The sequence below is a fragment of the Globicephala melas genome, chromosome 8 (assembly GCF_963455315.2).
Source record: "Globicephala melas chromosome 8, mGloMel1.2, whole genome shotgun sequence".
NCBI lineage: Eukaryota > Metazoa > Chordata > Mammalia > Artiodactyla > Delphinidae > Globicephala > Globicephala melas.
In genome coordinates, this window is record NC_083321.1 from 99738628 (window position 1) to 99764936 (window position 26309).

Here is a 26309-nt window from a genome sequence, read left to right on the forward strand (position 1 = left end):
TCATTCTAAACAGGATCAATGCTCAACAGCTGTCCCTGGCTTCTCGGCTCCAGTTTTATCTGGGCCGCGCTTTAAAGTTACAGAGACAGCACTTACGGAGTGTGATCCTGGCTACCCTGCCAGGCAGCGGGGCGAGATGCTCGGGGGTCCGGGGCGGCGGTAGCTAGCCCCGCAGTGGTGCTCTCCCCGGGAGCGCGGGGACGGGCGGCCAGCCAGCCGGCCGAGGTCACACGCCGGGTCCCACTTCGCGTTTGGGCCCGGGGGTCATTCACACCGATGCACTCGGCAGTTCTTAAACCTCTTCAGCCAGGATCTCCTCCTGGTTTGAAAGTAACCCGGCCCCGGCCAGCGTGAGCCTGCGGGGAATACAGGCGCCAGGCCCTGGCCGGCCCAATCTGCAGAGCAGCCGGCCCAGGAGCGCGCGCCTCCTTGCTTTCCGGCAAGGGAGCGTGCGTTTGCGACAATGTGACGCCAGCAAGTTTTGGCGGGAAAAGCCCCGCATTTGGATTCCTGTGGTGGCGGGCAAAGGACGGCCTGGTGAGGAAGGGCGGCCGGTAGAGGGGGAAAAGTTCCTGGAGCCGGAGTTCGGGGGCTACATGATTTAGGAGGGGCACAGCGAGAGAAAGTTCTCAGCGCCGAGCCTAGAGGATCGGAGAGACTCCTGCGGAGGGGCGGTTTCGGAGGGTGGAGGAGTGGGGTGCCAGGCGGACCCCGTTGTACAGGGACTGGAGAGAAGACTTCCTCTGCAGGCCGAGAGCACCCGAGGTTTGGGCCCCAGCCGTCCGCGTGTCACCCAGCCCTTCCTTCCGCTTCTTGGGGCATTTTGGCTCCGCCCCGAGCTCCTCCTGGCCTTGGGGACGGGGCGTGGGTGGGAACTGGGAGTGAGCGGGTCGGGAGGAGCGGCTGCGGTCCTCGTAGCGATTATTTCCTCCTCTGCTAGCCCACATCCCCTTACTCTAGCCCGACGCTTCACCTCTCACCCCCTTCCCCGGTCCCCCACCGTAAAGCACTGGTCCCCCAACTCCTCCGCGCCACTGGTACGTTTCCTCGGCCGCCTGGAAGGCGGCGTTTCAGCCTTCGCTTTGCGTGGGAACGGGGCTTGTGAGTTACCAACGAAATGCCAGAGTTTAGAATACTTGCTTGTGCTTTAAAGACTTGGGTAAAATATGGATGAGGTGTAAGGGGAAACCAGGAGCTGTGATTCACCTTGAAGAATCACGGCAAGAGGCGGAGCCCAGCGGCTTTACAGATGATTGAAGCGTGTCCTCAGCCACCGTCTTTTCTGGGTTCCTGCTTTTACAGCCGCGGGACTTAGTGGAGTCATGGCAGTGCCCTTTGTGGAAGACTGGGACTTGGTGCAAACCCTGGGAGAAGGTGCCTATGGAGAGTGAGTTTGAGTCCTTTTACCCCGACTTCACACTTGCTTTAGTTTTCTGTTGTCTCCTTTGAGTACAAGTTGGTTATTTTGGAGAACAGATCTTTGCATTTGAAATCTAAAACTTTGGGGAACTGAAGCTACACAATCTTTTGTAAGGGTTATTTTTTTTCTTCCTTTTAAAAACAAAACAAAACAAAAACATTCTCTTCCTAAAGAGCTAGAGGAGACTTCTGAAGTCAGTTTCTCCTCCCACATACTCCTTCCTGGGGTTCAAACATAGTGGTTCAATGAGCAAATGAACAGACTCTGGAGTCACGTTGCTGGTCATTGTTTTGTGTTCTTAGGCAGGCTTCTTAATGTCCTTGTGTGCCTCTGTAAAATGGCATATCCCACAAGTACTTAGAACAGTTACTGTAGACACATATAGCATCGGATTAATAAATGCTAGGTAATGTTATTACAATTAAATGAATAGAGCAAGAATGAAATCTTGCCGTTTGGGACATCATGGATGGACCTAGAGGATATTATGCTAAGTTTAAATAAGTCAGACAGAGAAAGACAAACACTGCGTGATTTCACTTAATAGGGTGAATCTAAAAAACTAAACAAATGAACAAACGACAAAGAGAAACAGAATTAGATGCAGAGAACAAACAGGTAGTTGCCAGAGGGGAGGATGGTGCTGGGGAGGAGAGAAATACCTGTGGTACAAACTTCCAGTTGCAAAATAAATGAGTCTCCGGTATGAAATGTACAGTGTGGGGAGTATAGTCAAGAACTATGTAATATCTTTGTAAGGTGACATATCCTAACTAGACTTATCGTGGTCATTTTGAAATGTATAGAAATATCGAGTCACTATGTTGTAACAGGAACTAACATAGTGTTGTAGGTCAATTATGCTTCAAAAACAAACAAACAAACTCATAGAAAAAGAGATCAGATTTGTGGTTACCAGAAGCAGGGTGTAGGGGAGGGGAAGTTGGATGAAGGCGGTCCAAAGGTACAAACTTCCAGTTAAAAGATAAATAAGTACTAAGGATGTAATGTACAACATGATAAATATAATTATCACTGCTGTATGTTATATATGAAAGTTAAAAGAGTCAATACTAAGTTCTCATCACAAGGGAAAATATGTATTTTTTCGATTTTTAAAATTTTGTATCTATATGAAATGATGGTTGTTCACTAAACTTGTGATAATCGTTTCAGTGCTTTATGTCAACTATAGCTCAGTAAAAGTGGAAGAAAAACAAGTTAAGTGAATAGAGCATGTGTATATGTGATGTGGCCTAGAATTGCTATTATCCCATTTTAGTTTATTAAGAATTTATTAAATGACTTGGATGTACAGCATAATGACTTCTTTGGAACACTAGCTATCATACTTCACATTTCAGAAAGGAGTAGTATCTGTTGAGAACATGGCATAAACCATTCCCATGGTTTCTCCCAGGTGGAGAAACTAATAAAGGTAAAATAGTTTTGGATGAGTTATGTTTAGCCTTTTGAAGTTTTAAAAGAAATATAATTCAAATGTCTGGAATATTATAACTCTTCCTTTTTCTTTTTAGAGTTCAACTTGCTGTGAATAGAAGAACTGAAGAAGCAGTTGCAGTGAAGATTGTGGACATGAAGCGTGCCATAGACTGTCCAGAAAATATTAAGAAAGAGATTTGTATCAATAAAATGTTAAATCATGAGAATGTAGTGAAATTCTATGGTCACAGGAGAGAAGGCAATATCCAGTATCTATTTCTGGAGTACTGTAGTGGGGGAGAACTTTTTGATAGAATAGGTATGGAAAAGATTGAAGATAATTCTTATGCTAAATAAGTTTTTAAATTTGTTTTTTAATCTTGGGACTGCTGCTTCTTCATTGTCCATTCAGACTTGCTTATGCAATAGTGAATTGGAGTAAATTTTCTTGTTTTTGCAACTTATGTAAACACTGGATACATATGTAGACTCATCAAAGAAACTTTTTTCCCAAGTTGTATAAGTGATTTGGGGTGGGATTGCTATTATGTAGAGTTTAAGAATGGTAAACTGTGGTCTCATGGTGAAGAATCATAAGTGTGATGTATGCATATGCAGAAGAAGTTTTTTTTCTTTGTAGACATTCTAGTCTCATGAAATCATTGCATACATTTACAAATCCAAAATAATAGCAAGTTGTTACATAAGTGAAATTGAGAATTTTCTATGATTGCTTTATATATATTAAGTAAAATCTGTGCTTGCTGCTTAAATTTTCTGTGTAGATTCAAAGTCTTGATATTAAAGAACAGTAAGAAGTACATAAAATATATTCTGTGGATCTAAATTTATTATTTAGAGCTATTGTATTAGCAGTTAAAAAGTGATTATTAGAATCTTCAGTATCTATCTCAGAAAAGTTGAGAATAAGAGAAATCAAAAGTTAATGAGGGAGATAAAAATATAAAAAGATAACTGACAATAGAACCTTTCTTAATAAAACTGTATTTCCTGAAGTAACTTCACAGGAATTCATGGTTTTGTAGTAGTGCGAGAAATTATATGAAGTTTAAATTTGTTGTTAAGTATTTAGTGAAATCAACTTAGATTTGTGTAGGCTTCCACTTCGGCAATTACAATCCTATTGGCATAGGATTTAGAAGAAATTAGGGGAGAATTTGAAAGATACCAAATAAATCATGGTTAGTATAAGTAGAGACTTTCAAGGTATGGCTTTCATTCTTGATTTGGGTGATAGTTTGTTATTTCTCTGTACTTTTCCTGTGATGTTAATTTATTTTTGCCACTTAACACATGGGGAAATGTGAGTTATTAAGTACTATATGTACTAGTGGACTCCAGAATCTTTTCATTGTTAGCATTAGATTCTCTTTGCTAAAGTACAATCACAAATGTTTAACTTTCGAATTAGGAGACTGTGTGGTTGATGACTGATTATATTTACCTGGTGAACTAACTTTCATAACTAATTCTTATAGAGCCAGACATAGGCATGCCTGAACAAGATGCTCAGAGGTTCTTCCATCAACTCATGGCAGGGGTGGTAGGTACAGTTGTCTCTAACTTTTACTTAAAATTAGTCTTAGTGAAGTAAGTTACCCTATTCTGGTATGCTTTCCTCTGCTTCTCTTTTAGGTTTATCTGCATGGTATTGGAATAACTCACAGGGATATTAAGCCAGAAAATCTCCTATTGGATGAAAGGGGTAAGTTTAGCATTTTGTTGCTGCTACCTAATCATTTTAGTACAGCCATACAAAGGCAGGATCAAGGCTTTCCATTACCGAAATTTCAGGGCAAAAAATATGAAATTGAAATACCCTGGACCTTAGCCTTGACGTATTTGTTCTTTTTAATTTATGACTTGGATAAAGATGCAGGGCTTTTAGTTATATTTTATGGATGTCATAAAAACTGAGAGGGATGGATAGTGTTAGTGTTAGCTTATAGAATCAGGATCGAAAAAGGTGACAAATATCCACTGCATATGAGGCAGTGATTTTTGTCTGTTTTGTTTAATGTGTTAGAATAGTGCCTGGCAAATAGTAGGTTTTCAACAATGTTTATTAGATGAATGAATTTAGCAGACCAGAGAGGTGGGTCAGATTTAACACATACTGGATCCGTTACTCAATTCAGTATTTGGATTGAAAAAAACTAACGAAATAAGTACAGTTTAATGGCATGTCTTTGGCAGCAAAGAAGGTTTAAAAAGACTTACTAGGCAGCAGACTTCATATTAGTCACCCATGTAATTTGATCATTGGAAAATTAAGGTGATAAGGTGAGAATGAGGAAGGCAGCAGTCCAGCACTTCTCTGGAAGGCCATGGCGGGAATAATAGGTGTTTGGGACAGTACTGTGAAAGGCATGCAGACTACCGAAGTACTTTTATAGGTGAGTGACCAGAATGCTGAAAGGGCTAGAAACTGTAAAATAAGGCATAATTGAGGAACTCAAGGGAAATTTGCTAATTGTTAAATACAGTTCTTCACAGTATGTGGGTGAAAACTATGTGGAGGCAATTTGGATTAGTACAAAGATGACCCTCATTAATGGATCTGCCCCAGAACTTAATAGGTTGCTTTGTTGTAGGTTTTTTTTTTTTTTAATTTAATTAATTTATTTTTGGCTGCGTTGGGTCTCCATTGCTGAGCATGGGCTTTCTCTGGTTGCGGCGAGCAGGGACTACTCTTCGTTGTGGTGTACGGGCTTCTCATTGCGGTGGCTTCTCTTGTTGCGGAGCATGGGCTCTAGGCACGTGGGCTTCAGTAGTTGTGGCACGTGGGCTCAGCAGTTGTGGCTCATGGGCTCTAGAGCTCAGGTTTAGTAATTGTGGCGCACGGGCTTAGTTGCTCTGCAGCATGTGGGATCTTCCCGGACCAGGGATCAAACCCATGTCCTCTGCATTGGCGGGCGGATTCTTGATCACTGCGCCACCAGGGAAGTCCCTGTAGTAGGTTTTTAACAGGAGATTCAAACACTGGATTATTAATTATCAGGGATATTGTAAAGGGAATTTAAACATTGCTTGGCTGGTTGGACCAAAGTAATTTTCACATCTTGTCCAACCCTGAGGTTTAGTGTTTCTGGCATTATCGTGCCCCATCATAAGTACCAGTGTATGTTCTTATCAGCCGCCTTCTACCTCTTTCTGAACTCTATAATTGACCTTCATACAAGGGGATAAATTAAACCAGCTTATATAAATAATGGAGATGTGAGTATGTAATATCTGGAATGTGAAAACTTTGTTCCCAAACTAAAAATACTGTTTTCTCTTTATAAAGATAAAAGTAATCATGAAATAAGATCAAAAGTATAAAAAAGAAAGTAAAAAATCACCAGAAATTCACCAGTCAGTTATAACCAGTGTTAATATTTTGGTTAATATCTTTTAGGTAGCTTTTTATTAACCCATCTACTAACCTAGCTACCTAAGACCCTTCTTTGGTTATTTAGCCTTCTGCAAGTTGTTCCATAAAGTATGTAGCAAAATTGTAGATATTCAAAAAATTTGGTGTATTGGGAAAAGGAACTGTAGAATGGTCTGTTGATGAATCCCAAGAAATGAGAGCACAAGCTGGGAGACTTCCCTCTGCTTCTATTTTTCATTCTATGTCCGTTACTTTTTGAATACTAATAGCTTTGATGGTATTATAATCAATTCTTCCCATTCCTCATATACAAATTAAGTCCTTTTTTTATTAAATAGGTTTCAAGCTACATAAAATCTTCTAGAAAGGAAGGATTGCAGTTAGGAAAGGGAAGGATTTATAGGAGGTTTCAAAGAAAATAGAGTGTACTTAAACTAGGTGTTAGGTGAGTGGATGTTGATTATAATGATTTTTCATATCTTGCATATTATATAAATAATCTTTTGTTTCTATTCAATAATAATATTTTTTAAAAAAGAAATACAACATTATCAATATAGTTGACGTCCTCCTCTGTATTCCTTCCAAATGTGTGCCCCTTTCTTTTTCTCAGAAGTAACCACACTCCTCAATTTAAAATTTATTATATACAGTTCTCTAAGTATTATGTCACAGACATAGTGAAACTACAGACTCTAAGGAATGCTGTGGTCATCCATTAGTATTTTCAGTGATTATTGCTTATAGGTAACTTGGAACTCTTAATCTCAGTCATTTGTCAAGATTGTGTCATATATAGCTGTTAAAAGGATAATTACAGTAGCCACCTCCCAAGTCATAGAAGTAAACATCAGTGGCTTACATATTACATTGGGTGGATGTAATTGATTTTTAAAGAATCAGTCCCCTGTTTTGGAACATTTAAGTTGTTTCTAGCTTTAAAAAAATATAAGGTGATGATGACTATTCTATAAATTAATGCACAGGCCAATATAAAAATTAGGTCATGTTACAATGAAGATTTATTATGGCACTTGCTGTTTTTTCCATTTGTACCTGATTCCATGTCAGTACATGTAGATATACCTTGTGTTTTTTTGTTTGTTTTTTGTTACCTACATAATCTCATTGTACATGTGTACTATAAGATTTAATCATTTCTTTATTGATGGACATTTAGGTTATTTACAAACTATTGTTATGGTATGGATATCCTTATGTTTGTGAATTTGTGGAAGTATTTTTGTGGGTATGGTCCTAGAAGTGGGAATTCCTAGTTCAAAGAGCAGGAGTATTTCAAATTTTGGCATCTTTTGCCAGATTGCTTTCTAAAAAAGTTTTACCAGTTGATACCTAAGAATAGGGGAGTCTCCCCTATCTCTGAAGACTAGGTTAGATTCCCTTTCTGTAAGATCTTGTAATGTTCTATATTTTCATAACCTCGACAGCAGTTGTTATTGTTAGTCTTCAGTAATTTATCTACCTACATGGCTAGCACAGTGTCACTCAGTTACGGTAGATATTCACTAAGTGTAGTTAAGGTGAAAGTTCTGCCGATAGCTTGTGTGTGCTGAAGACGGGAAGTTAGAGTGGAAATTTGCTCTTCTGGTTTGTTTTCTGTACAGAGTTCGTCCTCCTTTTCTAAACTTAGCCACCTTGACAAGAAGTTCTGGTGGTTTGTGGGTCTTTAGTTTTGGTCCAGCCAGCTGGGTTTGTCCACTGCTGGAAAAGTTGTGCCTAGTATGTTATTGATGTCTCCCTCCTGCCCTCTGCACAACCCGATGAGGGCATGGCTCTCTTTTCAGTGTTTAAGTCTGGAGTGCTCTTTTCTAGAAGGCCCTTTTGACTCCAGGATCTTTCTTTAATCTGGTCCATACTGTTTGTGTATTGACAATATTTGTCTTAAGTTAATAGAAGCCATGAGGCCTTTTTCTAGTTTTAACTATATGATAATGTCTTTAATTTCTTCTTTTTTAAAATTTCTTTTTGGTCATAACACCAGTGGTTTTCCAATACAACTCAACTCCTTTAAGTATATCTTTTTTTTTTTTTTTTAAGTATATCTATTTACAAAACATTTTTATCCAGCGCCATCCTCTTTTCCTTTGGTTTAGATAACCTCAAAATCTCTGACTTTGGTTTGGCAACAGTGTTTCGGCATAATAATCGAGAGCGTTTATTGAACAAGATGTGTGGTACTTTACCGTATGTTGCTCCAGAACTTCTAAAGAGAAAAGAATTTCATGCAGAACCAGTTGATGTTTGGTCCTGTGGAATAGTACTTACTGCAATGTTGGCTGGAGGTAAGAGCTTTTTATTTATTTATTTTTCTGCGTAATTTTTTTTTCATCTTTATTGGAGTATTATAATTGCTTTGCAATGTTGTGTATGTTTCTGCTGTACAACAAAGTGAATCAGCTATATGTATCCATATATCCCCATATCCTCTCCCTCTTGAGCCTTTCTCCCACCCTCCCTATCCCACCGCTCTAGGTCGTCACAAAGCTGATCTCCCTGTGCTATGCAGCAGCTTTGAGTTTTTTAATCATGATAAAATTCCTGTCCTTAGGAAAGCCAGGTTTCTTATACCAAAATAAATGAAATGAATCAAGGGGATCCATATTTATGTGATAGTATTTTAATATTAACTTATTTATAACTAATTTGGAACTTTTAATCCCAAAGGTTTTTAAAAATGAAGTATGTATAGCTATTAAATGAAATATCACAGTAGCTCTCTCTTTTAAAATTCATGTGAATACTTTTGGAAGAGAGTAAGGCAGGAAGTGGACTATCTATCTTAGAAGTGCCTCTAAAATTTCTTAGAGTTGGCATTCTTAGTTTGGAAACCATATTAAATTAATTTGGAGGAAACTTTTACTGGATTTATGTCATTGATTATTTTCCCTTAAAATTGTATAATTATTTGAACACTCAGAAAACTGGGACTTGTTTCTTTTTCAGAATTGCCGTGGGACCAGCCTAGTGATAGTTGTCAGGAATATTGTGATTGGAAAGAAAAAAAAACATACCTCAACCCTTGGAAAAAAATCGATTCTGCTCCTCTAGGTAACTGGGTTATTTTGATGTAAAGTACTGATTTCTTGGGTAATGAAGCCTAGTGCTATTTGAATTTTTTTCTTACATTTTTTTTCTTTTTAACTTTTAAATCATTATGTAAATAATCCATGATCTTTACAGATGAAGTAGAAGAATAATAAATTAAAAAATTGTAAAATCCAACCCTATAATCCCAGCACTCAGGAAGAGCTTCTTTATTATTATTTTTTAACATCTTTATTGGAGTATAATTGCTTTACAATGGTGTGTTAGTTTCTGCTTTATAACAAAGTGAATCAGTTATACATATACATATGTTCCCATATCTCTTCCCTCTTGCGTCTCCCTCCCTCCCATGGAATAGCTTCTTTTAATGTTTTGATATGTGCTTCTATATTTTGTAGTAAAAACTATGTGTTTGTTATATATGTATATTATTTATAAGTATGTGTGTTTTCATAAAAAATGACATCCCACTATACATGTTATTTTGTAACCAGTATTTTTTTGTGTGTTAATGCTTTGTGAACATTTTTTCATGACTATAATTGTAGGTCTACATCACTGTTTTTAAAGACTGTGATGGTATTCTGCTATAGTAAGCCATGGACATGGCTTACTATACTTATCCAGTTCACCTTTTTAGAGATTCAGGATTTTTTCTAATTTTTCACTGCTGTGAAAGAGATATGATGATCATCCAAATAACTTAATCTTTGCACATACCTTTAAATTATTTAATTAAAGTAAAACCCCAGAAGTGGAATTGCAGGGTCAAAGATGTATACAGTTTTTAATTATTATTATTTACTTTGCCAAATTGTTTTCTGGAAAGTTTGTACCATTTCATCACAGTCTAACTAGTTTACATTTAAAGTTTTTTTTTTTGGCCATGCTGTGCGGGATGAAGGATCTTAGTTCCCTGACCAGGGATGGAACCCGTGCCCCCTGCAGTGGAAGAGTGCGGAGTCTTAACCACTGGACTGCCAAGGAAGTCCCTTAAACTTTTTTTTTTTGACTAATCTAATAGGCCTACATATAAGAACTGTATTCTGTTTTTTTTTTTTTTGCGGTACGTGGGCCTCTCACTGTTGTGGCCTCTCCCGTTGTGGAGCACAGGCTCCGGACGCGCAGGCTCAGCGGCCATGGCTCACGGGCCCAGCCGCTCCGCGGCATGTGGGATCTTCCCAGACCGGGGCACGAACCTGTGTCCCCTGCATCGGCAGGCAGACTCTCAACCACTGCGCCACCAGGGAAGCCCCTCTGTTTTTTATTTTTATTTTAAATTTAGTACCAATGAAGTTGTATATTCATTGTATATTTATTAGCTTTTAGTCTGTTTTTGTGAACGTGTCTAGTTTGCTCATTTTTGGTAGGAGGTTTTCTTTTTACTTTATATGAGGTTTTTGAAAAACATATTAATGTCATTAGATCTTTGCATTCGTTACAAATATTTTTGACAATTTGTCATGTATTTTTATTTTGTTTATGCTATTTTGACATGCAGAAGTTTTATATATATTTTTTAAACTTAACTTTTTTTTTTAAAGTAGTTATTTATTTATTTACTTACTTATTTAGGCTGCACTGGGTCTTAGTTGCGGCATGTGGGCTTCTTAGTTGCAGCATGTGAACTCTTAGTTGTGGCATGCATGCGGATCTCGTTCCCTGACCGGGGATCAAACCTGGGTTCCCTGTGTTGGAGCATGGAGTCTTACCCACAGGACCACGAGGGAAGTCCCCAGAAGTTTTATATTTTTATTTATTTGAATCTAGTACCTGTCCTTTGTGGTTTCTGACTATATCATCATGTTTCTACCCTCAGCATTAGAAAAAAGTTACCTATGTTTTCATTTATGTTTTTAAGGCTTTATTTTTTTCATTTAAATCTTCAGTCCATTAGAAAATTATTTTGGTGTTGGGAGATGAATGAATTCTTTATCAATACAATTAAGGTACCTTAGGATGATGGTTGCTTTTATTACTGTCTCTTAAAAAGTTATTGGAGGGCCTTCCCTGGTGGTCCAGTGGCTAAGACTCTGTGCTTACAATGCAGGGGGCCTGGGTTCGATCGCTGGTCAGGGAACTAGATCCCACATGCATGCTGCAACTAAGAGTTCACATGCCACAACTAAAGATCCCGCATGCAGCAGTGAAGATCCCGTGCGCAGCAGCAGAGATCCCATGTGTCGCAACTAAGACCCAGCGTTGCCAAATAAATAAATATTTTTTAAAAAGTTATTGGAAAGTAAATTTCCCTTGTAAAATTGTGTGAACGAGGACTTAATATGACATATTGGAACAGTGAAGTTTGGTATTGAAAATGGATAAAAGGGGTTTTTTTTTGCTATCGTTGTATAAATATCAAGTGAAGAGAAACATTTCCACCTAGCTCTTGTTCTATTTATTTGCAAACAACTGAGAGTCAGCTCTGGGAAGAATATTCAGAGATATAGACAGTAGCAAAGAATGCATGAAATTAAAGCAAAAATTCAGTAGCTTTATTCTTTCTCTTCCCCAGAAATAATATTTGGACATAAGGAAAGCAATAGAGGATGTGTGTTCTACACCACAAGCTGTAGGCTTTTCTAATCTATTTGAGTCTTTTATAAATGTTGTCTTAATGTTTTGTTTTCAGCTCTGCTGCATAAAATCCTAGTTGAGAATCCATCAGTAAGGATTACCATCCCAGACATCAAAAAAGATAGATGGTACAACAAACCACTCAAGAAAGGTAATATATCCTTAAAATACAAGTATTTTTTTTTCTGTGAAAAAAAGGTACTTGTAAAGTCAGTATAAGTCAACAACACAAAAGAGCTGTGGTCTCTGTCCTCATGAAGATTATAATGTCTAGTACAAAAACCAGAAATAGAAAAAATAATTTTAAGCTCATTAATAATTATAAAGTGGAAAGTCAGGGTACTACAGCTAAGAATTTGACCAAGTCTTAAGTGACAAAGAACACTTATCTTGCTGAGGAAATCACGTTAAATCTAAGATTTGAAGATTAAAGGGGAGCTAGCCAGAAGAGTAGTAGCAAGATGAGTGGCAGATTCTGAACATGGAAGCGGCATCTGGGATGTCTTGGAGGTTAGAAAGTAGTGCATTTGAGGAACTGGAGAGAAGGCCAGTATGGCATGGACCATGTCTGGCTTGTTCATCATTGCATCACCTGTGCTTAGCATAGTGTGTGGTCCATCACAGGCATTCAGTAAATGTTTGCTGAGAAAGTAAGTGAATGGAGAAGGGGAGAGAGAGAGAGAGAGGTTTGAGATGAGGTTGGAAAAGTAGATAGCAACCAAACCGTGGAAGACCTTGTAAGCCACGTTAAAGATCTTGGGCTTTAACCGAAGGCTGTTGGGAAAACCTTTTGAGAGACTTTAAGCAAGGAAATGACATGCTTATGTGTTTGGTTTTGAAAGATCTTTCTAGCTACTTTTTTTCACTGTTTTTGATCCTAGATGTGAGAAGATGGTAGGCTGGACTAGGTTAGTGATAGTGGGATTGGAAAGAAGAAGTTGATTCCAGAGAAATTTAAGAACTAGAGTTGATAATACTGGTGATTGTTTATATGTGGAAAATGAAGGAGAGTGAGGAGTCAAAGTATGTCTCCTTTCTGGTTTGAACAGCTGTGTAAATGGTGAAACCATTTACTTGGATGTAACTCAAAAGGAAAAACAGATTTGCAGGGAAATTTTATTCGATTTTGGACATTTTATTTGAATTTGAGAAGTTAAGTAAAACTGTCTCATAGGAGTGTGTGTGTGTGTGCGTGTGCTTGTGTGCATGCATGTGTGTAACTCAGGAAACAGGGCTAAGCTGGAGATGTCGATTTAGGTGCTTTCTGTAAATAGATGGTGATTTAAACTGTGGTAGTAAATTAAATTGAGTATATGAAATTTTAAGGAATGCCAGTGTTTAAGTGATGGGCAGAGGCCAGAGAAAAGTAGCCAGAGAGATGGGACATCAGAAGAATGTGGAGTAAATCTGTCCTGTGGATTCCATGATACAGCAGTTATTCATGATCTTGGCAGGAACAGTTTTGGTGGAGAGTTAAGAATGAACTCTAGGGCTTCTCTGGTGGCGCAGTGGTTGAGAGTCCGCCTGCCAATGCAGGGAACACGGGTTCGTGCCCCGGTCTGGGAAGATGCCACGCGCGTCCAGAGCCTGTGCTCCGCAATGGGAGAGGCCACAACAGTGAGAGGCCCGCATACTGCAAAAAAAAAAAAAAAAAAAAAGAATAAACTCTATTGTACAGGGATTCTAGTGTAAAAGAGAGTTAAGCAGAGTGTAGACAGCTCAGTAAAGAAGTTTGGCTGAGAGAGAACAATAGCTAGAGATGAATGAGGAATTTTTAACTCTTCCCTGAATATTTCTTTAACCTTTCACCTTATTCTAATTGAAATCCAGCTCTCCCCTGAGGACATTGCTTCTTCTCAGGACATTGCTTCTTCTCAGGTGGTAGGTGTTTTCTTTCCTGCACCCTCATACCCTTGATCTGGGAGTGGAGCAGGCATCCTCCTTGTTCTTTCTTCATATTCCTCTGCCCGTCATTTTGAATCCTATTATCAGACTCCACCACCCACTATTCCCTCGTAATAATCACCTTCTGAACCTCAAATTAAAATTCCTGCCACATTGTCACTCTCTCCAACGCAGCTCTTAACGTAATTTTTGTCATGGTTCTTGGTAATTTAAATATTCATTTAGATGGTCCTTCCACTGTCATCACCTCACATTTCCTTGACTTTCTCTCCTCTAGCGATCTTGTCTTCAAGCATCCTGCTTGGACCACCAGTATATTTTTTTCTGGTTTCCCCTCTCTAGTACCCTGACTCCAGCAACACTTTGATCCCACCTGGACTTGCAGTCCATCAATTCTACTACCTTTTCACTATCTTTTATCTGCCCTCTTCTCGGTCCCAAGTTCCATCCTCACTATTTTAAATCCCAAGGTTAGTCACTGTAATGACTTCTTTACATTTATCTTCAACTTCCTTGCCCATTCTCACTTTAAAAAAAAATTATTTATTTTATTGACTTATTTTTGGCTGTGTTGGGTCTTTGCTGCGCACGGGCTTTCTCTAGTTGCAGCGAGTGGAGGCTACTCTTCATTGAGGTGTGCAGGCTTCTCATTGCGGTGGCTTCTCTTGTTGCGGAGCATGGGCTCTAGGCACATGGGCTTCAGGAGTTGTGGTACGTGGGCTCAGCAGTTGTGGCTCGCGGGCTCTAGAGCACAGGTTCAATAGTTGTGGCGCACGGGCTTAGTTGCTTTGCGGCATGTGGGATCTTCCCAAACCAGGGCTTGAACCCGTGTCCCCTGCATTGGCAGATGGATTCTTAACCACTGTGCCACCAGGGAAGTCCATTGCCCATTCTCTCTTCATCATACTTACTGAGAAAGTCTACTCATACTTACTGAGCAAGTCTACTTAACCTAAGTTTAATCCTGTTTTGTACCTACTCTACACTTATACCTCCACAGCTGATTGCAGCTGGAGAAAAATATGCAGCACTGTCTGCTTTAAATTCAAGATCACTGATCTCAAGTGGGCCCTTAATCCTTCCAGGCAATCATAATGCATTTCCCCACTTCTTTCACAACGCTACTCTCCTAAATCACATTTTTATACCTTTCATTTTCTCTTCAACTTCTCCATCCTCACTCTCAGTTGGTGACAATGCTTCCTATTTCGCTGGGAAACAGAAGCAATAACAAAGGAATTCCCACAAACTCCTACCACCATCTCTACCCACCTGATTAACTGCCTCTGTGCTCGTATACTCTGCTTTCTCCCTTTGCTCTGGCTAAATTGCTCCAGATATAAACCAGCCCTTTCTCTTGAGCACTAGATGCAGTTCTCTTTTGCTTATTCAGTCTGCTTCATTATTAACTCTTCCCTCTTTACTGGATCTTTCTTATCAGCATAACAACATGCCATTTCTCCCATCTTACTGCCTGATAACATAGTAGGCTTAATAAAATATTTGAATGAATGGATTAATAAATAAAAAGGTTGGTTAAACTTAAGCGTGTTTAAACGGTTTGGGGGTAGATCCAGTTGAGAGGAAGAGGCTCAAAGTCTAAGAGAGAGGGAATAAAAGAGCATCAAGGTCCCTGAGGAGAAAGGAGGGTATGGGCTCAACTACAAGTAGAGGGATGGACATTTGATGGGAGGATGGAAGGGGAGAGGATGGGTAGGAATGCAAGTAAGTTAGCAGATTTGGTAGTGGCAAGTTGAGGGAGTTTCCAGTGACTTTATTTTCTTTGTGAAATGGGAGATGGTATCATATGCTAAGTAATGAGGTCCTGGAGGGTGGTCTTGGTTAATCTGACAGGAGTATAGAAGTTTTGAAAGAATCATTGTGGAAAGGGAGAGGAAACTGACTAGAGAAATGTAGGACTAACTGTCCAGGTTGAGGATCCAGCTGAGGGTAGTAGCCATGAATTTATAGTAGCATCATATTCTATATAATGATTATTTTAGGTAAAGCTTTTCTAGAGGAGCAAAGAAGATTGGGTAGAGCAGATTCATAATGTTCATTGTCATCATCACAAATTATTTTTTATTTTAAAAATTTTTGATGCCTTAGCTGGGTCTCTCAGTCTTCATCGACCATTATTCTGTTACTGTAAATGGTACCATTAAAATTATGGCCTGCACTTGGAACATACTTAGAGGTCAGGATTTATGAAATGTGTAGTTTATACAATTTGGCAAGTGAGTCCCACTAAGTTCCTAACGACCACGTTTCTCATAAAGTCATGTCGGAAGAGCCACTATTTGTCGTATAAGTATTTTGTGTTAAATAAATGAATTTAGATATGGTTTTACTTCTTCAAGTTGTCAGCTGGGTTAATTAAAAAATATCTGCATAGAAAACTTGAAAGCGTTTGTATTTATGTTTTCTTTTTTAGGGGCAAAGAGGCCCCGAGTCACTTCAGGTGGTGTATCAGAGTCTCCTGGCGGATTCTCTAAGCATATTCAGTCGAATTTGGACTTCTCTCCAGTAAACAGTGCTTCTAGGTAAGACTGATTAATAAAAAATCAAGTAGTTGTTGGATATAATAGTCCCCATGAAAAATAATACAAGTATATATTGTTTTCTTATGATGAATATGTTTTTCAGTGTGAGAATGGTAATGTGATATAAGAAAGGCCTGATGAATTTTATTTAAAGATATACTTTTCTCCATATCTTAATGCTGCAGTGAAGAAAATGTGAAGTACTCCACTTCTCAGCCAGAACCACGGACAGGTCTTTCCTTATGGGACACCAGCCCTTCATACATTGATAAACTGGTACAAGGGATCAGTTTTTCCCAGCCCACATGTCCTGATCATATGCTTCTGAATAGTCAGTTGCTCGGCACGCCAGGATCCTCACAGGTAAAGTTTTTCAAATAAATAATGGCAGCCCTTTATTTTTTATTGTCTTAAAGTCTTTTTTTTCCTTCTAATATATAAATCTAAGAAATATAATATTAAAACTTGATACAGATTTTTTTGTTTTTTGTTTGTTTTTTTGGCCACATCATGGCACATGGGATCTTAATTCCCTGACCAGGGATAAAACCCATGCCCCCTGCAGTGGAAGCGCAGGGTCCTAACCACTGGACCAGCAGGGAATTCCTAGGGGAGACTCTGATGTATAAGAATCTTAAGTCAGAGAAAAAAATTTTCAGACCAAATAGCTATGATATGACTGCTTTTGGTGATAAATCTGATGATTTATTCAGCTTTCCTCTGTTTGACATGTAGAACCCCTGGCAGCGCCTGGTCAAAAGAATGACACGATTTTTTACCAAATTGGATGCTGACAAATCTTACCAATGCCTGAAAGAGACTTGTGAGAAATTGGGCTATCAGTGGAAGAAAAGTTGTATGAATCAGGTATGTTTCATTGATTTTCGTTATATTTTTTTCCTGAAGAAAAATTTAAATATTTGAATAAAAAACTATCATTGTCAGTATATTTTAAAAATATAATTAGTTTAATTTGAAAAAGAAACAGTTGAAACTGAAGAAATTTAAGTAAAATGTTCTTTATCTTAAGAAATAATATTTCTTAAAAGACTTCTTTAAGGTTATTAAAGGCACTAAGAGACTCAAGTCATTTTCTTTAAAACTATGTACTATACTTAAATTGTAACAGTTAACAATCAACTCCCTTCTATGAAAGATGGATCCATGAACAATCCCATATTTCCTCCATCTCCCTGCTCCCATTTACCAATTTTTGTTGTTTATGTTATTGTAGCATTTTTATAACATTGACATTCTAACCTGTCTTTAGGCTTTTCACAAATCTTAATATCGTGAAAAACAAAAAGAGGAATATTTTGTGTTAAAGGAGACCAAAGAGGCCTGATAAATAATGCAATGCATGATATTTCACTAGATTGTGGATTTAAAGAAAAAAAGCTATAAAGGATGTTATTGGAACAGTTGGGGAAATTTGAATATGGGTTTTATATTAGATAATGTTTTTGAATCAGTGTCAGATTTTTGGTGTGATGATAATATTGTGGTTTGTAGGAGAATGTCTTTGCAGGAGGCACATAGTGAAGTGTGTGCCGTTGATAACTTAGTTTAAAAGCTAAAAAAAAAAGACAATCACATAAAAAAAGAAAAGTAAACATGCTATCTAGGTTGATAAGACCAATAAAGGGTTTGTGGTTATTTATTGCACAATTCTTCCAGTTTTTCTGTAGATTTGTAAGCTTTCAAAATTAAAAGTTAGGGAAAAATATGATTGTGCAGAAATCTGAGGCCAGCCTGATTTTCCTCTCATTTGTATAGATAATACACTCTTTTTTTTTTAGGTAGATTTATTGAGATAAAACTCATATGCTATAAAAATTATCACTTTAACCATTTTAAAGGGTACAATTTAGTAGTTTTAAGTATATTCACAAGATTATGCAACTATCACCATTTAAATCTAGAACCTTCCACTGCCCCCCAAATGAACTCCATACCAATTGGCAGTCATTCCTCATACCTTCCTCCCTGGCAACCACTAATATACTTTCTGTGAACTGCCTATTCTGGACATTTCATATAAATGGAATTGTATAGTATGTGACCCTTTGTGTTTGTCTTCTTTTACTTAACATAATATTTTCAAGGTTAATTCATGTTGTACCATTTATTAATACTTTATTCCTTTCAATGGGTGAATGATAGTCCATCGTGTGGATAGACTACATTTTGTTTATCCATTTATCCATTGATGGACATCTGGGATGTATCTACTTTTTGGCTAAACTTTTCTCCTTTGTTAATAAGGTATATTACATTAATTGATTTTTTGGGTTTTTTGTTTTTTTTTTTTTGGTACGCGGGCCTCTCACTGTTGTGGGCTCTCCCACTGTGGAGCACAGGTCCTGGACGCACAGGCTCAGGGACCATGGCTCACGGGCCCAGCCACTCCGCAGCATGTGGGATCTTCCTGGACTGGGGCACGAACCCGTGTCCCCTGCATCGGCAGGCGGACTCTCAACCACTGTGCCACCAGGGAAGCCCTGATTTTTGTATTTTGAGCCATCTTGCATTCCTGAGATAAATCCCACTTGATCGTGGTGCATAATTCTTTTAGTGTGTTCGATAGATTCAGTTTGCTAGTATTTGTTGAAAATTTTTTTTGTGTTCATAAAGGATTTGATCTGTAGTTTTCTTGTGATGTCTGGCTTTGGTATCAGGGTAATACTGACCTCGTAGCACAAGTTAGGAAGTATTCCCTTCTCTTCTATTTTTTTGAAGAGTTTAAGAAGGATTGATATTAATTCTTCAAAAGTTTGGTAGAATTCCCAGTGAAGCTATCTGGTCCTGGGCTTTCCTTTGTTGGAAATTTTTTGATTGCTGACTCAATGTCTTCACTTGTTATAGATCTATTTCCTCTTGAGTCATTTGTGGGAGTTTGTGTGTTTCTAGGAGTTTGTCCATTTCATCTTGGTTATCCAATTTGTTGGCATACCATTTTTTGTAGTATTATAGTCCTTTTAGATTCTGTAAAGTTTGTAGTAACATCCTTTTATTCCTGATTTTAGTAATTTGAATCTTTTTTTTTCTTTTTTTTTTGGTTAGTCTGCTAAAGGTTTGCCAATTTATCTCTCTCTTCTCCTTACTGTTTATCATTTCCTTCTTTTGGATTTACCTTGCTCTTTTTTTTTTCCTAGTTTTTAAGGTGGAAGGCTAAGTTGTTGATTGGATATCATTCTTTTTTAGTGTAAGTTCTTATAGGTATAAATGTATGTCTGGGCACTGCTTTTGCTGCTTCCCATAAGTTTTCATATTTTGAGTTTTCAGTTTTTTTCATAGCAAAGTATTTTCTAATTTCCCTTGTGATTTCCTTTTTGATTATTTAGGTATGCTGTTTCATTTCCACATATTTGTGAATTTTTCAAAATCCTTTCTGTTGTTGGTTTCTGATTGCATTCCATTGTGGTCAGAGAAGATATTTAGTATTATTTTAATTATCTAAAATTTATTGAGACTTGTTTTGTTGCCTAACATATGGTCTATACTGGAGAATGTTCCAGGTGTGATTGAGAAGAATGTAGATTCTGTTGTTGGGTGAGGTGTTCTAGGCATATTTGTTAGGTCTAGTTGCATTATAGTGTTGTTCATGTCTTTTCTTTCTTTGTTTTTCTTTTTTTTTTAATTTATTTTTTAAATTAATTTATTTTTGGCTGTGTTGGGTCTTCGTTGCTGTGCTTCCCCAGCTGTGGCGAGTGGGGGCTACTCTTTGTTGAGGTGCACAGGATTCTCATTGTGGTGGCTTCTCTTTTGTGGAGCACGGGCTCTAGGCATGTGGGCTTCAGTAGTTGTGGCATGCGGGTTCAGTAGTTGTGGCTCACAGGCTCTAGAGCGCAGGTTCAGTAGTTGTGGCGCATGGGCTTAGTTGCTCCGTGGCATGTGGGATCTTCCCAGACCAGGGCTTGAACCCATGTCCCCTGCATTGGCAGGCAGATTCTTAACCACCGCACCACCAGGAAAGCCCTATTTCTTTGTTTATCTTTGTCTAATTTTTGTATCCATTATTGAGGGTGGAATGTTGTACTCTCCAGCTGTTATTGCTGAATTCTATTTCTTACTTTAACTCTGTTAGTTTTTACCTCATAAATTTTGGAGTTTGGATTCTAGATAAATATATGATTATAATTGCTATATCTTCTTGATCATCTTAACATTATATAATGTCCTTATTTGTCTCTTGCAAAAATTTTTGTTAGTCTTTTGTTTGATGTTAGTATACCACTTTAGTTCTGTTTTGATTATAGTTTGCATTGTGTACCCAACAACATGGATTTATAATTATTGCTTTATGTGTCTGTCTTTTTAAATCAGGTAGGGAAAAAATAGATGTTACAAACAACAAAATTGATTATTATTGTCATTTGTATTTATCTATGTAAATTACCTTTACCAATATTTTTTATTTCTCCATGTGGATTTGAGTTGCTATCTAGCATTCTTTCATTTCAGCCTGAAGGACTTCCGTTACTCTTTCTTTCTTTTTTTTTTTTTTTTTGCGGTACGCGGGCCTCTCACTGTTGTGGCCTCTCCCATTGCGGAGCCCCGGCTCCTGACGCATAGCCTTAGCAGCCATGGCTCACAGGCCTAGCCGCTCCACAGCATGTGGGATCTTCCCAGACTGGGGCACGAACCCATGTCCCCTGCATCGGCAGGTGGACTCTCAACCACTGAGCCACCAGGGAAGCCCCTACCTACTCTTTCTTTTTTGGGCAGGTCTGGTAGTTTCAAACTCTATCAAATTTTAATTATGAATGTCTTCATTTCTTCATTTATGATGGATAGTTTTGCCAGATATGGACTTCTTGACAGTTTTTTCCTTTTAGCTCTTTGTGTCATTCCACTGCCTTCTGGCTTCCGTGGTTTCTGATGAGAAATCAGCTGTTAATATTATTGAGGGTCTCTGCGCATGATGTGTCACTTTCTCTTGCTGCTTTCAAGATTCTCTCGTCACTGTCTTTCAACAGTTTGAATATGATGTATCTTGGTGTGGATCTCTTTCATTTTATCCTAGTTGAAGTTCATTCAGCTTCCTGGATGGGATTGTTTTTCATCAAATTTGGGAAGTTTTTGGCCATTATTTTTTCAAATCTTCATTCTGCCCCATTCTCTCCTCTCTCTCTGGGACTCACATTGTGCATATTCTGATACACTTGATGATGTCCCACAGGTCTCTTAGACTCTGTTCATTTTTCTTCATTCTTCTTTCTGTTCTTTAGGAACATTCTCTACTGACTTCTTTTTTCCTGTGTGGGGGCCATATTTTCTCATTTTTCTGTATGCTTTATCCTTTTTTATTGAAAACTGGACATTTTGAATATTATAATGTGACAACCCTGGAAATAGATTTTCCCCTCTTCCCAGAGTTTGTTATCATTGACAATTGATGTAGTTTTTGATTGTTTAGTGACATTTCTGATCAAATATTATAGTGTCTGTTTTCTTTGTTGTGTGTGATCTCTGAAATCTTTGTTCTGTTAGCTCAATGGTCAGGTAATGATTAAACATTAAATTCCTGGAACCAAAAGCTAGTTTTTGCAGAGGGGTTCTATGTGCGTATTGGGGCATGCCGTCAATACCCAGCCAGGCAGTTTACAGCTCTGCGTTAGCCTTCACTTCCTGCTTGTGTGGTGCCTCATGGTCAGCCAGAGGCAGAGCTTAGAGCCTTCTCAGACCTTTCTTGAGCATGTACAGTGCCCTGGGCATAAGTATAGGCTTTACAGTCCCAGGAATATGTGAGAGATTTTCAGAACTCTTATCCCTCAAAAACATCTCACTCCTAAACCTTTCCTTTCAGGCTTTTTAGGTAATCTGTTTGTCCCAACTGTTCTGCATTACCCCAGTAAGCAAGGGTTAAAGCATTTGCCTGTAGGTACTTTTGACAGATGCTCCCCAGGTGGCAACTTTAACACAAGTCCTGTGTAGTTAGGCAGGCAAAATAAAGACAAGTGTGTTGAGCAGGTCTTCCAGGAAGGTAGAACAGCTTAAGACAGTTTATGAATGAGGTTTATTCTTGCATTTGTACCTGGACCTGGAGTGTGGATGGTTATTTTCAAGGCTACTACTGAGCTGAGGAGTGGGAGTTGGGAATAAGGTGGTTACAACGTGAGAAAGCTCGTCTGTTTTGTATGAGTGCCCCTGTGTTGCTGCAAGCTTTTCGTTAGTTTTCAGTGTTCTGAAAAAGTTGATTCTGACAGTTTTTGCCAGATTTTTCATTGCTTTTGTGGAGTTAATGGGCTTTTGAATTTTCCTAATCTCCCATTTTTACCAACATTACTCCTCAATTAATTCTTTCTGCCTGAATCTTTGGAAAATTTTCTTTGTCTTTGAAGTTTAATAACCTACTTCAGATGTGCTGAGTGTCTTGTGTTTTCCCAGAACATAATGTTGTTCCAGTGTTGCACCGTTGTGGTACACCTGTGTTTCTTTAATAGTCATTTCTTGAGGTGAGAATTATTAAAAATGTTGTTGTAATTTGCGCTGGGCTCAACTAGGCAAACCTGCTGATCTTGCTTGGGCTCATTCATCCAGCTGGAGTTGACGGCTTTTCTTTGGTCCAGGCCAGCCTCATCCACATTTGGGGTCTTGGTGCTGGCTGTTGGCCTGGCCTTTCTTTCCATGTCACTCTTCTAGCCTGAGCTTCTAAAACACTGAAAGTGGAAGTTGAAAGGCCTCTTAAGACCTTCACCATCTTCTGATTGCCACTATAGCTTTTTACCCACAAATCTGGCCTCTCTTTTTCTTTATGTTTTAATAATCTTGTTTTTCCTCTCAGTCTGCTTTTATTCTCTCTCTCTCTCTCTCTCTCTTTCTTTTTTTTTTCATTTTTTGGCCATGCTGCATGGCACATGGGATCTTAGTTCCCCGACCAGGGAACAAACCCACACCCCCTGCATTAGAAGCATGGAGTTTTAACCACTGGACCACCAGGGAAGTCCCTCGTTTTTATTCTCTTCAATTGTTTCCTCTTTTGGTTGTATCTTGGTAAAATACTAAATTTATTTTGTTGCTAAGAGTTCACATAGACTCAATCCCCGATAACGGAGCTGCGTCCTGTTTACAGGTCGGTCTGGTTGGACACACACATACCCATTGGGAGAGGAAAGTCCTAGAAGGAGTGGGATTTTCAGCTGGCACAGCTCCTGTTATAAAAGCGTCTCTCAAATTTTTATCCCAGTAGTATCACTGAACTAAGATTATAGTTTTTATTTAGAGTATTTTCTGCCCACACATCTGGTTTGACCTTATTTTCATTGTCTTAGGTTACTGTATCAACAACTGATAGAAGAAACAATAAACTCATTTTCAAAGTGAATTTGGTAGAAATGGATGAGAAGATCTTGGTCGACTTCCGGCTTTCTAAGGTATGTAGAATAGAACACTTTTTAAAAGAAAAAACTTTGTTTTGCTATTTTTAAATAAGTATTACATGTTCATTTTAGAAATTTTAAAAACACAAAAAAGTATAAAGAAGATAAGAATCAACTTTAATTTTGTCATCCAAAGAGAATACAGATTTATTTTTGATATTGTATTACAGTAACCTTACTATTACTTATAATATATCCTCTATGGAATTACTCTTATGTGTAGATTTTTTTTTAATGGCATTATATTTATAAATATATGGTAACTGGTTTTTTAAATTTAATATTATGAACATTTGTTCTTGTCATTAGCTATTCTAAAACAGTTTTTTCAAATGACTTTTTCCTTATTATAAAAGTTTTTGTTTTTTGTAGAATGTGTAAATAAATAACAAATAAAAAAATAAAAATAGTCCTAAATTATTTTTGTCCTTAAAATAATTACCCTTAATATTTTGTAGCATTCTAAGCTTTTTCTTATTGAATTTGTATTTAATATTTTTTCATAAAAATTATGATTTGTCCAAATGTTTGTACATTATAATTAATGAACCTTTATCTGTTTGTTACAAGCTACTCTATGATTAATACTCATATACATGGAGTTTTGTTCACATTTCTGATTCTTTCTTTAGAAATTATTGGTTCTGAGGTTACAGTTTTAAAGCCCTTGACATATAAGACCAAAAGAGCATATTCTCTGTTTACCGAAAGATTGTATGTGGCTCTAAATGAGGTTGGAGGAGTTGGTCACATTCTTTACGTTGGAGATTTGCTGCAGTGCTATTGTCCAGATGCTTGGTATGGAATTAAATTAAGATCCTAGCGTAGAGAAACCCTTCTCATAACTGAATCACTGGCTCTGTTGTGGCAGGACTTAAAGCATAGTTATGTAGCTTATTTTTAGTTTATAAACACCTATGAAAAACAATGACATAGGTACAGAGATACCAACCCTTGAAATGGACAGGATGCCATTGTTTCTGCTCTCTGGGCCCAGGGTGGTGGGAGCAGTGATGGGCCCAAAGTCAAGTCAGAATTATTTAGGTAGCCATTTCTTCTACCAAGATATTTTGTATTCATAAGAGGACTGGAAGATAACTGTATCTGAACATATCCATGGATGTTTGTCTCTACTTACCCCTAAAGAAAGTTTGATTTTATGGCATAGTCTCTTTTTCTTGTTTTTTTGACATTAGTTTTGGATATTATTCCTAATATAGGGTGATGGATTGGAATTCAAGAGACACTTCCTGAAGATTAAAGGGAAGCTGAGTGATGTTGTGAGCAGCCAGAAGGTTTGGCTTCCTGCTACATGATAGATCCACTGGCTCTGGGATTCCTGGTGAATATAGTAGTGCTGCTATGTGGACATTATTCTTCCTAGAGAAGATTATCCTGTTCTGCAAACTGCAAACAGTAGTCCCTGAAGAGTTGTCTTCCCTCTAGCCAAACAGTTTCCAATTCTTTTTGTATGTTCTTCATACAAATAATACCTATATCTTAATTGTAAGTAAAACTTTGGGGAAGGGATAGATAGAATTCACTAGATATTTCTTCATCTGCATTTAGTGTCTGAATTTGAGACCCACCTGGTGGAAACCAAGCTCTGGGGATACATGAGCTTACCAGCTTTTATACCAACATAATGAAAGATGATACTCTTGTTCCATTTTTACCAAAACATTAGGTTTCATCCAAAAAGTACATATTTCCTCCACTTTGGCTTGATTACATGGATGAATTAGTAAAAACAACCTTGTGATTTTGGGACAGTAGATTTATCTGTCTGTGAAGTGAAGCCAGCTTCAAAAAATATATCCCCAAGATTTATACTTATATTTTTAAAAGGGCCTGACCAGGTGTGTAAACCTGTTTTTGAATTATAATTATTAATTAAAATTGCAAGTAGGTATGTTTTTTCTGGTGTAGGTAATAATATATATGATTGGTCTTTCAAGTAGAAGTTGAGCATAACCTCTAGTGCTTAACTACCTTTACTCAAAATTACTGTTGCACATTTTAAATATTTTTCTATATTATTTTCTACTTTCACAGCTATATTTTAATTCTTTATTACAGAAATAAATTCTATTTTGAAAATGAATAGCTAACTCTGTGAACTTATTGGTGACTAAGCTTCTAGGTGATAAGGCATGAAAGAAGGCGCAGGGGATGTAAGGAAGCTATAATGGACATAGATCTGATTCCTGGCTTTTTTTTACCTATTAGTTTTAGTAAGACCTTGTTCTTTCAATGAAATTTATATTAATTTTTGAATGTTAGATTGGGACCCAGTATTCTCTTTTCTTGGTAATTTATAAAACTTAATCAATTATCTTAGTCTGAAGCCAAGAAAGGGAATTCCCTGGTGGTCCAGTGGTTAGGACTCCACACTTCCACTGCAGGGGACACGGGTTTGATCCCTGGTCAGGGAACTAGGATCCCCCATGCCGTGTGATGTGGCAAAAAAAAAAAAGGAAGCCAAGGACATGAAATTTTATAGAGTTTATCATATATAGTATATCCTGGTAAATGGTATTACTGCAGTATACCCATAGGAGGAATACGATTGAACT

General features: G+C 37.9%; 1 protein-coding gene across 1 annotated transcript; it reads left to right on the forward strand.

The window, feature by feature from the left end:
- The first annotated feature begins 688 nt into the window (after window positions 1–688).
- On the forward strand, window positions 689–25987 carry CHEK1 (checkpoint kinase 1). Its single transcript, XM_030840488.2, has 13 exons — window positions 689–765; window positions 1303–1387; window positions 2959–3182; window positions 4363–4427; window positions 4520–4589; window positions 8375–8563; window positions 9225–9329; window positions 11959–12054; window positions 16243–16351; window positions 16537–16714; window positions 17087–17218; window positions 23626–23727; window positions 24954–25987. The coding sequence occupies exons 2-13, from the start codon at window positions 1323–1325 to the stop codon at window positions 25047–25049; spliced, it is 1431 nt and encodes a 476-aa protein (XP_030696348.1). The 5' UTR covers window positions 689–765; window positions 1303–1322; the 3' UTR covers window positions 25050–25987.
- Window positions 25988–26309: the final 322 nt, after the last annotated feature.